The following is a 14,058-nucleotide window of genomic DNA, read 5'->3' as shown; positions in this document are numbered from 1 at the left end:
TTTTTTACTATTACCCCCCGCTAGAACCCTTGTCCTATTCACCCTAATAGAGATCTATCAGGGTGAATAGGATCTCACACTCTCCCTGCTGCCTTGTACTTTGTGCACACGGCAGCAGGAAGCTTACCATGGCAGTCAAGGCTTCAGTAGCGTCCTGGCTGCCATGGTAACTGATCAGAGCCCCAGGATTACACTGATGGGGCTCTGATCGGAACTGCCACTGCACCAATGAGGAGGAGGGGAGGGGACCCTGTGGCCACTACCACCAATGAATGACTAATACTGGGGGGGTTGGGGGCGCTCACTACACCACTAATGTTTTTAATACTGGGGGAGGAACACACTGAGCCACCAATGAAGATAACTCACCCATTAATTCAAATACAGGAGGCAGGTGCCGGCTGCAGAATCATATAGCCGCCACCCGACCTCTGACAGGGAGCTGCGATCCGCAGCAGTTAACCCCTCAGGTGAGGTGCACCCGCCTTCTGTATATGAATTAATGGGCGAGTTATCTTCATTGGTGGCGCAGTGGCCACAGCCCCTCCCCTCCTCTTCCCCTCTCTCCCCTAATTGGTGGCAGCGGAGGCACAGGGGGCAGGGAGGGAGTGACTCCTCCTCCCCTGTGCTGCTGAGCGTGCACCATGTTCTCTGATACTAGACTGCGCTAGTATCGGTAAAAGGCAAATCCCGGTATCGATTCAATACCGGTACAAAAGTATTGATTGCTGTCAGCGCGCACCGTGTTCTCCTCAGCAGCACAGATAAGGAGTCACTCTCCCTCCCCCTGTGCCGCTGCTGCCAATAAGAAGAGAGAGGGGCGGAGATGGGGCAGGCGCACTGCACCACCAATGAAAGTTAAAAGGAACTTGTCACCTAAAAAACGCCCCCCAGACCACCAGCATTACCTAAAGTAGCCAGCAGTATGTTCCTAAAAATCCTTTTCTTCCTCCGGCCAGATGCAGCAAAATCTTGAAAAACAAACTTTAATCCCCTGCACGCGCTATGTAACAGCAGAGTTTGAAGTCAAGAGGGCAGCGGCCTCCTCGCTTCAAGTCAGGATAACCACGCCCCCTTTCCCTGCCCCTTCACTTTTAATTGACAGCTAGCTGATAGTTTTTGGCTGTACAGCAAAACCGGCCGAAGTCTCACACATGCGCCCTGACGTCTCTACTAACGTGCCTGCACACTGCTGTATACTGCTGTTAGGTAGTTTTCAGCGGCTCAATTCGCAGGCTCCCGGATGTGAGTGCGCATCAGAACGTTCATGTGCGCGGCTGTCAATCAGAGGTGAAGGGGCAGAGAAAGGGGGTGTGGTTAGGGTTGGGCGATATACCGGTATCACGATATACCGCGGTATTAAAAAAACGGCGATATGGCGATATCGCTGTTTCTAAAATACCGCGGTATTTTGTGACGTCAAAGCGGTCAGCTCACATTGTGCGCTGACCGCTTCTAAACGCGCGCCCGCCCGCCCCTGCACCTTGCATAGCGCTGCCGCTGAGTAACATTACTTCCTCTCGCTCCTGGCCTGGCTCCTTCTTGCTCCGCCTCCCTTGGTCAAGTCTCCACCCACCATCTGACATCATCACCGTCGTCACCCACCAGTGCCGGCTCTATTGTATATGTGGCGAATCGATCCCCTGTGTGAGTACTGGTGTCTCTGGAGAGACTTTTCCTGCGGCTGCCTCACTAGTGTGTGCTCTGGTGACGAAATTATAAACGTACTACTTCCCGCAGCGGCCGCCCCGGCTCTCCCTCCTCCTCGCTCCCATATTCAAATCTCTGCCCACCGGCATCTGATGTCAGAATCAGAGCACACAAGCGAGGCAGCCGCGGGAAAGGTATATCGCAAAGTATTACTGCATGTATGGTGGCCTGTGGCCACAAGACCTTATTATAACGCCTCCTTGTGGCTGCCCCCCATACAGTATAACGTCTCCTTGTGGCCGCCCCCCATACAGTATAACGTCTCCTTGTGGCCGCCCCCCATACAGTATAACGTCTCCTTGTGGCCGCCCCCCATACAGTATAACGTCTCCTTGTGGCCGCCCCCCATACAGTATAACGTCTCCTTGTGGCCGCCCCCCATACAGTATAACGTCTCCTTGTGGCCGCCCCCCATACAGTATAACGTCTCCTTGTGGCCGCCCCCCATACAGTATAACGTCTCCTTGTGGCCGCCCCCCATACAGTATAACGTCTCCTTGTGGCCGCCCCCCATACAGTATAACGTCTCCTTGTGGCCCCCCATACAGTATAACGTCTCCTTGTGGCCCCCCATACAGTATAACGTCTCCTTGTGGCCCCCCATACAGTATAACGTCTCCTTGTGGCCCCCCATACAGTATAACGTCTCCTTGTGGCCCCCCATACAGTATAACGTCTCCTTGTGGCCCCCCATACAGTATAACGTCTCCTTGTGGCCCCCCATACAGTATAACGTCTCCTTGTGGCCCCCCATACAGTATAACGTCTCCTTGTGGCCCCCCATACAGTATAACGTCTCCTTGTGGCCCCCCATACAGTATAACGTCTCCTTGTGGCCCCCCATACAGTATAACGTCTCCTTGTGGCCCCCCATACAGTATAACGTCTCCTTGTGTTTTTTTTTCTTTTAAACTGATATTTTTCGTGATATATATCGTTATCGCGATAAATTTTTTAATATCGTTATCGTCTGAATATTTTTGATATCGTCCAACCCTAGGTGTGGTTATCCTGACTTAAAGCGAGGAGGCCGTGCCCCCTAGACTTCAAACTCTGCTGTTACATAGCGCCTGCAGGGGATTAAAGTCAGTTTTTCAAGATTTTGGTGCATCTGGCCGGAGGAGGAAAAGGATTTTTAGGAGCATACTGCTGGCTATGCTGGTGGTGGTTTGGGAGGCGTTTTTAGGTGACAGATTCCCTTTAACGTTTAATACAAATACAGGTGTCGGCAGCAGAATCACATAGCCGCGATCAGCGGCAGTTAACCCCTCAGGTGCAGCACCTAAGGGGTTAACTGCCGCTGATTGCAGCTCCCAGCTGTGTGATTCTGCTGCCAACACCTGTATTAAAGGTTAATCATCATTGGTGTCGCAGTGCGCCCTCCCCCTCCCCCCAGTATTAAAATCATTGGTGGCAGTGGCCACAGGGTCCCCTGTCCCATCTCCCCTCCTCCTCATTGGTGGCAGTGGCAGCTTCTGCTCAAAGCCCCAGCAGTGTAATCCTGGGGCTCCGATCGGTTACCATGGCAGCCGGGACACTACTGAAGCCCTGGCTGCCATGGTAAGCTCCCTTCCTGCTGTGTGCACAGAGCACAGGGCAGCAGGGAGAGTGAGATCCTATTCACACTAATAGAGCTCTATCAGGGTAAATAGGACACGGGATTAAAAGATCCCAGATTCTAGCCCCTAAGAGGGGAAATAGTTAAAAATAAAAAAAGTAAAAAAATAAATAAATAAATTATTAAGTATAAATCACCCCCTTTCCCAGTTTTACATATAAAATATATAAACAATAAACAAACATATCACCACGTTCAAAAAGTCCAAACTATTAAGGGTACTTTCACACTTGAGTTTTTCTTTTCCGGCACTGAGTTCCGTCACAGGGGCTCTATACCGGAAAAGAACTGATCAGGTATATCCCCATGCATTCTGAATGGAGAGCAATCCGTTCAGGATGCATCAGGATGTCTTCAGTTCAGTCATTTTGACTGATCAGGCAAAAGAGAAAACCGTAGCATGCTACGGTTTTATCTCCGGCGAAAAAAACTGAAGACTTGCCTGAATGCCGGATCCGTCCTTCTGGTCTGCACATGCAAACTGCTTGATTTGCCATTTTTTTAACTGCTGAATGCATGCAACTTTTTTGGTGTTTTATTGTTGTCACGTGGTATCGAATAGTATTGAGTATCGCAATAGAATCAAAATGTTGGTATCGCAACAACCCTAATATGTGACTCATCTTGCTTTTCAAGAAGTGTGCTGTGATTCTCTTCATCATCTCGTTTTCAAGGAGCGAGATACCATTCTGCTAGTAATTCTGATTCACACCACCGTGATCAGCCCGAGAAACAGTCACATCACCTGAACACACTATAACAGAGATTTATGATGGAGTCAGTTCCTATGTGATGGCAGATCTATTGCAATGTACTCATGTCATGTGAGCTTAGTACAACAGACCCACCATCAGATAGGACCTATCAAATCCCTACGATGTAGTCAGTTTGGGTCAGATGAGCAGTGTTTGGCCTGGGAGATGTGGCCCACACACGGACTGTGTTTCTCCAGCTGATCGTGGTCATGTGAATCAGTCCTAAATTAGGCTACTTTCACACTTTGCTCTATTGCTAAATTCCAGGTGACAGGTTCCCTTTAAGGGTACCTGCAGGATTACTAACAAAAAAAAAAAACCTACACAGATTTCCGTGAAGTTTTTTTGTGCACTTCCACACCAAAAACCTCATGCTGTTTTTGGCTCAGAATTTAATGCAGTTTGTCACAGATCTCATCCTTGCATTGCAAAGGCTGAAATTTGCACAGAAAATAAATAAATGAATAAATATGTTACAGATTTAAAAAAATTTACACGGCAGATCAATCTCATAGAACAAAAAAGCAAAGCGTACATGAAATATGTCTAACCTCATACACTTTGCTGGTACTGTATTAGGCCTCATGCACACGACCGCATCCACGTCCCATTCACTTCAATGAGGCCGCAAAAGATGCGGACAGCACTCCGTGTGCTGTCCGCATCCGTGGCTCCGTTCCGCGGCCCCACTAAAAAAAATATAACATGTCCTATTCTTGTCCGCGCTTTGCGGACAAGAATAGGCATTTATATTGCCGGCACCCCTTCCGTTTTGCAAATTGCGGAAGGCAACACGGGTGGCTTCCGTTTTTTGCAGATCCGCGGTTTGCGGACTGCAAAAAACGGCACGGCCGTGTGCATGAGGCCTGAAGCTGTGGTTTTTCCCCACACAAGAATCCGTAGCGTGCACAGGAAGCCTTAAAATAGACTGCAGCCGTCTAGCAGGGATGAACGAATAGACTTCGGATTAAACATCGCATAGCGCTTCTGCTCCGGGCTAAAACACTAACCAGCGGCTCACCGCATCTACTCCTGATAAACTAAGCAGCGATCTGAAGCTCCACACTGAATGCCAGCCATGGGGAAGGTCAAAAGGCGCCCTGCTCCAGCAAAACTGACCGAATTCTTCGGTAAATCGGGGCAAGCAGAGACAAGCCAGAGAGGGACTCCACCGCCAGCATGCACGCTGGTCTCTCCGGCGGGAACGCCATTACCGCCTCCCCACAGCTCTGCTGATAGACGCGGGCCTGAGCGGGAAACCTATGAGTCTACCCAACTCACAGCGGACATTATGCGGTCTATGCTGGACAACCTGCGAACCTCTATGAAAGAGGACATGCTGGGACTTTTGAAAGATCTCAGGAAAGACATTTAAAGTATTGGAGAGTGTACGACTCACCTAGAGGTTAAGATGGCGGAGTTCGCCACCTCTCACAACACTCTCATTGACGCCCATGAGGCTATGGGCGAAGATCTTGCTAAAATATCAGCTAAGCTGCATGACCTGGAAGACAGACACAGACGTAAATGTCAGAATCCGAGGGATCCCAGAGTCTGTAGAGGCGGGAGAGCTCGAACCTCTCCTCCAACAGCTTATCAAATCAGCGCTGCCCGAGTCCACAGAAAGGGACTTGATAATTGACCGCATACATAGAGTGCCTAAACCTAAGGGACTAGACGCATCCCTACCACGCGATGTTATCGCAAGGATCCACTTCTACACCGTCAAGGAGGCATTCCTGAGGGTCTTGAGACAAAATCCAACCCCATCGGAGGTGTTTAAAGACATTGCCGTTTTCACAGATCTCTCCGCAGCAAGACTTGCTATAGGGGAAAGGGTTTGCTCCGATTAATACAGCGCTAAGGCGGCAGCAGATAAAGTACCATTGGGGATTTCCAGTAAAGTTACTGGTCACCTACAATGGAGCCCTGCAGGTCCTCAACTCACCACAAGTGGCGTCTCGTCATCTACTTGAATGGGGTCTCATCACTGAAGAGTCTCAATGAGTCAAAGACAACGTACCGCGTCCAGACAAGATTCCTCCAGACTGGGACACCGCCATCAGTCGGGAGTAGCTGACTGCAGTTAATAGTGTTGGTCCGTAGCAGGGAGCTTTTGTTCTCTGTCCCAACTCGGACTCTCCTTGGTCATTTGACCACTAATTTATGGTCAGGCCTGATACGCCATGTTGACCTTATTGTGTTCAGCTTTTAAGTTTCTTTTCACTGTTTTTAGTTTTCTTTTTAAGTTTGTTCCTGCAAATGCTATGAACGTGCCAAGTGTAATGTACAGCTTAGTTTTAAAGGGCTACTACATTGGGGTGTGGCAGTACATACCGCAGGACGTTTACATCTATAGAAAATGGGGATAAAAATTCTCTCACTTAATGTCCGTGGGCTAAATTCTCCATATAGACGCACTCAATTGTGGTCAGAAACCCTTAAATCTAAAAATGTGATGTGGTTTTCATACAAGAATCACACCTATTGGAAAAGGATGCTTATAGATGTACACAGAAGAATTCCCCTGTAATATACCACTCACACACAAAGGATTGTATAACAGACTCGGCAGGGAGATATGCACACTAGATGGTAAACCTTTCACGCTAGTGTCTGTATACGCCCCCAATGTCGGACAAGTGGCCTTCTGCAGAAGGCTGTTCAACAAAGTGGAAAAAATAGCGGTGGGTGAAGGTATACTGGGAGGGGACTTTAATATCCCGGATTACTCAGACTTACACTGCAAGACTGTACATGAGGGTCGCCGTACAGATCTGCAAGCAAATCTGCATGAGTCTGCTTTTCACGATATTTGGCGCTATCAACAGTGACGAACGGAACTTCACATTTATGTCGACGGCGCACCTATCTCAGTCCCGTATTGATTATATATTAGTCTGAAAAAACCTTTTGCACAGGGTCCTGAGATCCGACATTGGGGGGGGCGACGTGGTCTGACCACGCACCTGTGAGCATAGTTATAGAAGATGATCTACCTAATCTTCCCCGCCCACAATGGAGATTGAACACTTATCTTCTCAAATGTCCTCAAAGAGTTAAAAGGGTTTACTGCTAAATTGCAAGAATTCCTGCACTTTAATGATGTACCTGACACCAATGCTAACACATTATGGCACGCACACAAAGCATTTATGAGAGGGATCCTACTGCAGTCAACTGCGAGACTGAACAGAAATAGGAACAAAGCAATGCAAGACGCTTTATCCCGTCTACAAACTGCAGAAAAAAAACCACAAGCTTCTTAATAACCCCCTAACGTTAGCCTCCCTCCAAGAATGTGACTGGGAGTAGGGGTGGGCGATATATGCGATATGCACGATATGAATCTGTGCAACGAAACAGATTTTGTCCATATCGCCGGACCGCGATATGACCACGGAGCGGTAGTGAATTGAAGAAGCTTCTCACCGCTCCGTGGCTCCAGCTCCCGACTCCGCACCGAGCTGTACTGGAGTGGCCAGGGCCCCGGTGTGCAAACAGCGTCAGCCCGCTGGCTGACGCTGTGTGTGACGTCAGGTCCCGCCCAATGCATGCTGGGAAGAAGACGCGACACCTGCGGACTGCCGAGTCAGACGGAGGCCAGGAGACAGGTCCCGGGTACCTGACAGAAGAAGTGGCAGTCTTGTCGATTCTGGCCACGTCCGGTCAGGGGTTTCAGGTGGCGGTAGTGGCTGACGCCAGCCTGAACGCTCTCAAGGAGCAAGCGGCACCGCCTTCCTCAGACATCGAGCGGGTGGTTTGGGACCACGGGTCACGGTCCAGCAGTGCTCACCGGAGGAGTGGCTTAGGGACTGGCAGATAGTAGAACTGACAAAGAACGTGGCAGTCTCGTCTATTCTGACCACGTCCCACCAGGGGTTTCATGTGGCATTAGGGGCTAGCACCAGCTTTAAAGCTCTCATGGAGCAGGTGGCACAGCCTCCCTTGGACTCAGACCCCCATCAGGCTTGTGAGAGAACCCACCAGGTGGGTCAGCAAGCGTGGATACTGGTTCCCGTACCTCAGAACAAGCTTCAGGCGGCCTGGGGAGGCCTATACCTCGAGCACCAGCGGTTCAATGCCAGGATGCAGAAGGCCTTCCCCGTGAACCTGATGGAGGCGCATCATGAGCGGGAGGCAGGTGCCCTCCCAGAAAGCCTCCCCTTCCAGTAAATGTTCACCAAAACACCCGAAAGGACGGCGTCCACCGAGATGCCGTTGGGCATGGAGTATGCCCCTGCCACTTCTAAGCGGATGGGAAGCTGCTTAAGGGACTCAAAAAGTACGCGGCCGCCATCTTCGGTCCTATATGCGAAGATCCCCGAGCGCATCTGGCGCAGATGCTCGGGCAGATTTGCCAAGCAGGCTTGACCCTTACGCCAGGAAAGTGCCAGTTGGGCATAAGCGAGGGGCCCCAGGCAGGCGGGGAAGCTTTGGAACCGGAGGCCGGGAGAGTGGATGCAGCGCATCCTGGCTCACCCCCGGGACAAAAACCAGGTGATGTCCTTCCTGGGCACTATAGGGGGTTCATGCCCCACTATAGTAGCCTGACAGACCGCACCAGGACAAACGACTGCGAGACGGCCTTCCAGGCACTGAAGGACTCCCTTTCCAGCTTCCTGGTACCCCAGGCAGCCGACTTCACACGGCTGTTTATAGTACCGACTGACGTCAGTAATTGTGGCCTCGGTGTCATTCTCAGTCAGGGTGACTATTGGCCAGGGTAAAATGGTAGGGGGGTACGTGGAAGCCTTGCACTCCAGCAGTACCACTTTGCCATTCGCCACCAGAGAGGGTGCGGATGGGCGCACGGGGAAACACAGGAATGTGCTGCTCCTAGCACACTCTAAAAGGAAGTGTGAGGTAATATTTAGGGATCGACCGATTATCGGTTTGGCCAATATTATCGGCCGATATTGAGGATTTTGAACGTTATCGGTATCGGCATCTATTTTGCCGATATACCGATAACGTATGGGGAACACAGAACGCGCTGCTCTCAGCGCGTTCTGTGTTCCCTCCGCAGCACAGGGGAGAAGGAAGCAGTGTCTCCTCCCCCTGTGCTGCTGCTGCCACCAATGACAGAAGAGAAGACAAGAGGAGGGGAGGGGCTGTGGCCGCTGCGCCACCAATGAAGATAAGCCTTTCATTCATTCATATACAGGAGGCGGGAGCTGGCTGCAGAATCACATAGCCGGCTCCCGGCCTCTATGAGCGATAGCTGCGATCCGCGGTAGTTAACTCCTCAGGTGCCGCGGATCGCAGCTACCGCTCATAGAGGTCAGGAGCCGGCTATGGGATTCTGCAGCCAGCTCCCGCCTCCTGTATATGAATGAGAGACTTATCTTCATTGGTGGCGCAGTGCGCCCCCCCCAAGCCCCCCAGTATTAATCATTGGTGGCGCAGTGCGCCCCCACCCCAATCAATAGTAAAAACATTGGTGGCGCAGTGCCCCATCACAGGCACAAACCGGATACATATTTGTGTCCCTGTGGCCACGATGAACAAGCCCGTGGTCATGGTTTGGTGGTGAGATGCCAGGGAAGGGAGATTTACATATCTCCCCACAGGGACTAAATAACTGTACCATGCTTAGACTCTACTTGTAGCCGGAACCCAGTCGGGTCTGTTGGTCCCAGAACCATCTCCCTGTGACCTTCTGGTCTGGAGCTATGAACCCTAAAGGGTTTTGTGGGTCATTGAGTTGCCAGGATCAGCAGGGGGGGCCCTTCCCAGAGGCGGGAAGAGGAGAAGCCAGCTACAGTTTAAAAGGCTTGTGCCAGCAAGTGGGCATGTCTTTTCTCTGAAGGAGGGTCACATCATGCCATGTGTTTAGAGGGACCTGCAACCTGCTGACATCACTACCCTCCATGTGATTACAGCTAAGAACTCATCACAACCCAAAAGGACTCATCCATCTGGTAAACTGACTTTTGTTCTGCTTAACCCTGTTTGTACCATACCACCTGTATTTGTAACCTCAGACCACTGTATATATTCTGTTAGTTTAGTGTATTGTCTAGTGAGCCATTAATGCGATTAAAAATATAATTTAATCTTGTGCTTTCTGTCTGGTATTTCGATCACAAATCCCCACGTCCGTGTTTCGGCCTAGTTATACGCTACCGCGGGTTCGTTTCTTAGCCTATATAATCCCGTTAGCGGACCGGGCTTATATCAAACAAGAAACTGGTGGCAGCCTTTCCGGGCTGAGAACGCACTTATTTCATTGAGGCAGTGAAAAGGCTCTCAGCTTGTTGCCTCTCTGGGCCCGTGTGGACAGGAGGTGTCTGAACACTGTACCAAGACTGACCTTACCCGCTTCTCCAGGAGGTCGTAACGTCACGCCTTGGTAACCAGTGACCATATCCTATCTCGTGAGTTCAACGTAGTTGACATCCGGCATCAGTCGGGGTACAGTATTAGTCACAATTACCGATAATCTGCCGGTGTAAAAGTGCCGCCGAGCAAATGCTCATTCATCGGATATTCGCATCTTTTATGCAGGTACAGAAATCATTGTTTGCCGGCAGCAGACTGCGCCGTGTGATCACGCTCCGCTGTCGGCAAATAATGATTCTGTATAGGGACAAGCGATAGCGTTAGTGATCATTCCTCTCCATACTGTGGAGGAGATCGCTGCATGTAATAGCAGCAGTCTCCACCACTAACGAGCAGGCGATTGCTGGGAAGGAGCGCTCTCCTCTCGACAATCGTACGGCTCATTTGTACATGCACCCCCCTCCATATCAAAGTATTGCCTTAGACCCGGGTCAGGAAACTCTAAAGCCGTCGTGAAACTACATCCCCAGCACGTACACTTGCTCTGCTGTTCTTGGAACTCCTATGTTAAACTACAACTCCCAGCATTCTCCAATCACACCTATTGGAACGGCAGAGCAAGTGTGCATGCTGGGGGATGTAGTGTCAGAACAGCTGGCACGCTGCTAGGCTTGTGAGGTTGCCAGGCAACCCCCGTCTGTCTGCACCGGCTTACGGTCCACATTTCATGACCGAATCTGAAACCGATGTGAAAGCACGTGATCCGGTGACATGTTACGTGTAAGCACTCACGCACGCAGCAGATCTGCAAAACACGGATACCGGCCAAGAGCCACTTTCTGCAGCCTCTATTGTAGAAATGCCTATTCTTGTCCGCAAAACAGGCAAGCTTTATAATGTGCGTAACAGCAGCAGACGGCACGCGGACATCTAAGGGCTCTTTCACACTTGCGTTGTCCGGATCCGGCGTGTACTCCATTTGCCGGAATTACACGCCGGATCCGTAACACCGCAAGTGTACTGAAAGCATTTGAAGACGGATCCGTCTTCAAAATGCGTTCAGTGTTACTATGGCAGCCAGGACGATATTAAAGTCCTGGTTGCCATAGTAGTAGTGGGGAGCGGGGGAGCAGTATACTTACAGTCCGTGCGGCTCCCGCGGCGCTGCAGTGTGACGTCAGAGCGCCCCATGCGCATGGATGACGTGTCCATGTGATCACGTGATCCATGCGCGTGGGGCGCCCTGACGTCACTCTGAAGCGCCCGGGGAGCCGCACGGACGGTAAGTATGCTGCTCCCCCGCTCCCCACTACACTTTACCATGGCAAACAGGACTTTAGCGTCCCGGCAGCCATGGTAGCCATTCAGAAAAAGCTAAACGTCGGATCCGGCAATGCGCCGAAACGACATTTAGCTTAAGGCCGGATCCGGATCAATGCCTTTCAATGGGCATTAATTCCGGATCCGGCCTTGCGGCAAGTGTTCAGGATTTTTGACCGGAGCAAAAAGCGCAGCATGCTGCGGTATTTTCTCCGGCCAAAAAACGTTCCGTACCGGAACTGAAGACATCCTGATGCATCCTGAACGGATTACTCTCCATTCAGAATGCATTAGGATAATCCTGATCAGGATTCTTCCGGCATAGAGCCCCGACGACGGAACTCTATGCCGGAAGACAAGAACGCAAGTGTGAAAGAGCCCTTACATACAGATCCACTGCAGACACAGTGTCCACTGGACTGCTGATGACACCCAGGCTGGCCACCTGACACTGCTTTCAGACCAAACCTAGAAATACGGATGCGTTTTTCATGCGTTTTGTCACTTTAGGAGACAGGCAGGAGGTGGAGAACAGGAAGGTCCCCCCTCAGGACCACCTACCAGGCGGATGAAGCCGAAGCCCCGGTCCCGGTTGATGAAGACCTCGCTCGGTTCTCCAAACTTCTCAAAGAGCTTCTTAAAATCCTCCTCCGTGATGTCGGTCGGCAGGTTGCCCACGAACAGGCGGCACCGCTGGGTGTAGCTCTTCTCCCCGGGCTTCAGGAAGCTCTTGATGTCGATGGTCACCCCCTGAGACTCTTCCGCCTCTTCCATCTTAGGAGGCATAAGAGCCGGGTCCCCCTCGGACAGGTCAAAGCGGCGCTTGTTGTTCCTCCCCGGGTGCACCATCTGCTGCTGCGGAGGGGAAATCCTCTCACTGCTGTTGCTGCCATTGTTGTTTCTCTCGATGCGCACTTGCTTCAGATTCCTGTTCGCCATGGCCATCTTCCAACAGAGACGACTGCGGCAATTCTACGGAGAGAGCGCTCACCACGCAGGTCCGACTCAGCGACTTCAAAATGGCGCCGTGAAAATTTCCAGAGGGTGCTGACGTCACGCCCCCAGACCCCCGTTAGGATTGAAAGAGGCCAAAGCGCTCGGTCACCCTGCCGTCTCCGCACAGCTAGAGCGCCGGCCATTTTTTAGTAGACCAGCAACCTATTCCGACCCTTGTAATGGTCTAAGGTAAAATGTCTTCCTGAAGGGGACAGCATGTGTGGAAATAAAGACTTTTTAATCCGGTGAAAGCGAGACGACGTGCCTCACATAAGATCCGTACTGCAGTGGGCAGCCTCCTGTCATTGGGTTGTGTGTTGCTAGGGCACGTGAAGTTCGGGAAAAAGATGCTACGAGTGTAATAATATGGCAAAAATCTTTAACCTGAGCGTTTATCCTGCAGTGCTTTCCAGCTGTAATGAGAGGGAGAACAGTGGAGAGGCTATGGGAGAGTTATCAAAACTGGAGTAAAGTAGAACTGGTTTAGTTGCCCATGGCAACCAGATTCCACCTTTTATTTCTCAGCGCTTCTTTGGAAAATGAAAGGTGCAATCTGATTGGTTGCTATAGGCAGTGTGGTAAATCTCCTCCTATGTCTTTGCTTTCCAAAGCAACCAATCACAGCAGAGCTTTCAATTCATATTCTAGTCTTGCAAAAATGAAAGCTGTGCTGTGCTTGGTTGCTATAGGCAACAAAGGTTATAGGTTTCCACAGCGGCAGTGTGATAAATCTGCCTGTATCACAATGCTTCCCTCACTTTATCAGGATATTCTTTTTGCCTCAATCTTTCAATGCAGAGATATTAAAGGGTTTCTGTCACCAGATTTAACCCTATTAAGCTAGCTGACATTAGCGATGTGCTAATGTCAGCTAAACCTAACTAGCCTATTCCTACTTTTATCTATGCCCTCGTTACTACAGAAATATAACTTTTATAATATGCTAATTAGCCTCTAGGAGCTGGGGGGGGGGGGGGGGGGGCGCTGTTCCTGCTCCTAGAGGCTCCGTTCTCCCACCTTTGTCGGCCTCCCTCCAAGTCCTGATTGACAGGGCCAGGCAGCGCTCGCATCTGTCTGCCAGCCCTGTGCTCTGGTGAAATCTCGCGCCGTTCAGCATTTGGCGCAGGCGCAGTGAGGGAAAGACGCTCGCAGGCTGCCAGCTTCCTCACCGCACCTGCGCCATCAGCAGTACCTTAGAGTAGCCAGCAGCGTGTTTGTAACGATCATTTTCTTCCTGCAGGTAGTTGAAGCAAAAGCTGTAAAAACGATCTTTAATCCCCTACCGGCGCGCTTCTCTAGTCAGGCTTGAAGTCATGGAGGCAGCGGCCTCCTTGCTTCAAGTCACGGTAACCACGCCCCCTTCCCTGCCCCATT

The 14,058-nt window shown here is 50.8% G+C and overlaps 1 protein-coding gene across 4 annotated transcripts in view; it reads right to left on the bottom strand.

Moving 5' to 3' along the window:
• Window positions 1-12,737, bottom strand: part of PSPC1 (paraspeckle component 1) — a 126,089-nt gene extending 113,352 nt beyond the window's left edge. For all 4 annotated transcript variants that reach the window (XR_005777762.1, XR_005777763.1, XM_040426239.1 and 1 more), the window contains exon 1: window positions 12,250-12,737. Coding sequence is in view for 2 of the 4 variants with exons in the window: in XM_040426239.1 (XP_040282173.1) it covers window positions 12,250-12,633 (384 nt within the window). In the remaining 2 variants the exon portion in view is untranslated. The remainder of the gene's footprint in view (window positions 1-12,249) is intronic.
• Window positions 12,738-14,058: the final 1,321 nt, after the last annotated feature.

This window comes from Bufo bufo, chromosome 3 (assembly GCF_905171765.1).
Source record: "Bufo bufo chromosome 3, aBufBuf1.1, whole genome shotgun sequence".
NCBI lineage: Eukaryota > Metazoa > Chordata > Amphibia > Anura > Bufonidae > Bufo > Bufo bufo.
The sequence above is the reverse complement of the archived record's forward strand: the minus strand, read 5'-3'. Positions and strand labels throughout refer to the sequence as shown.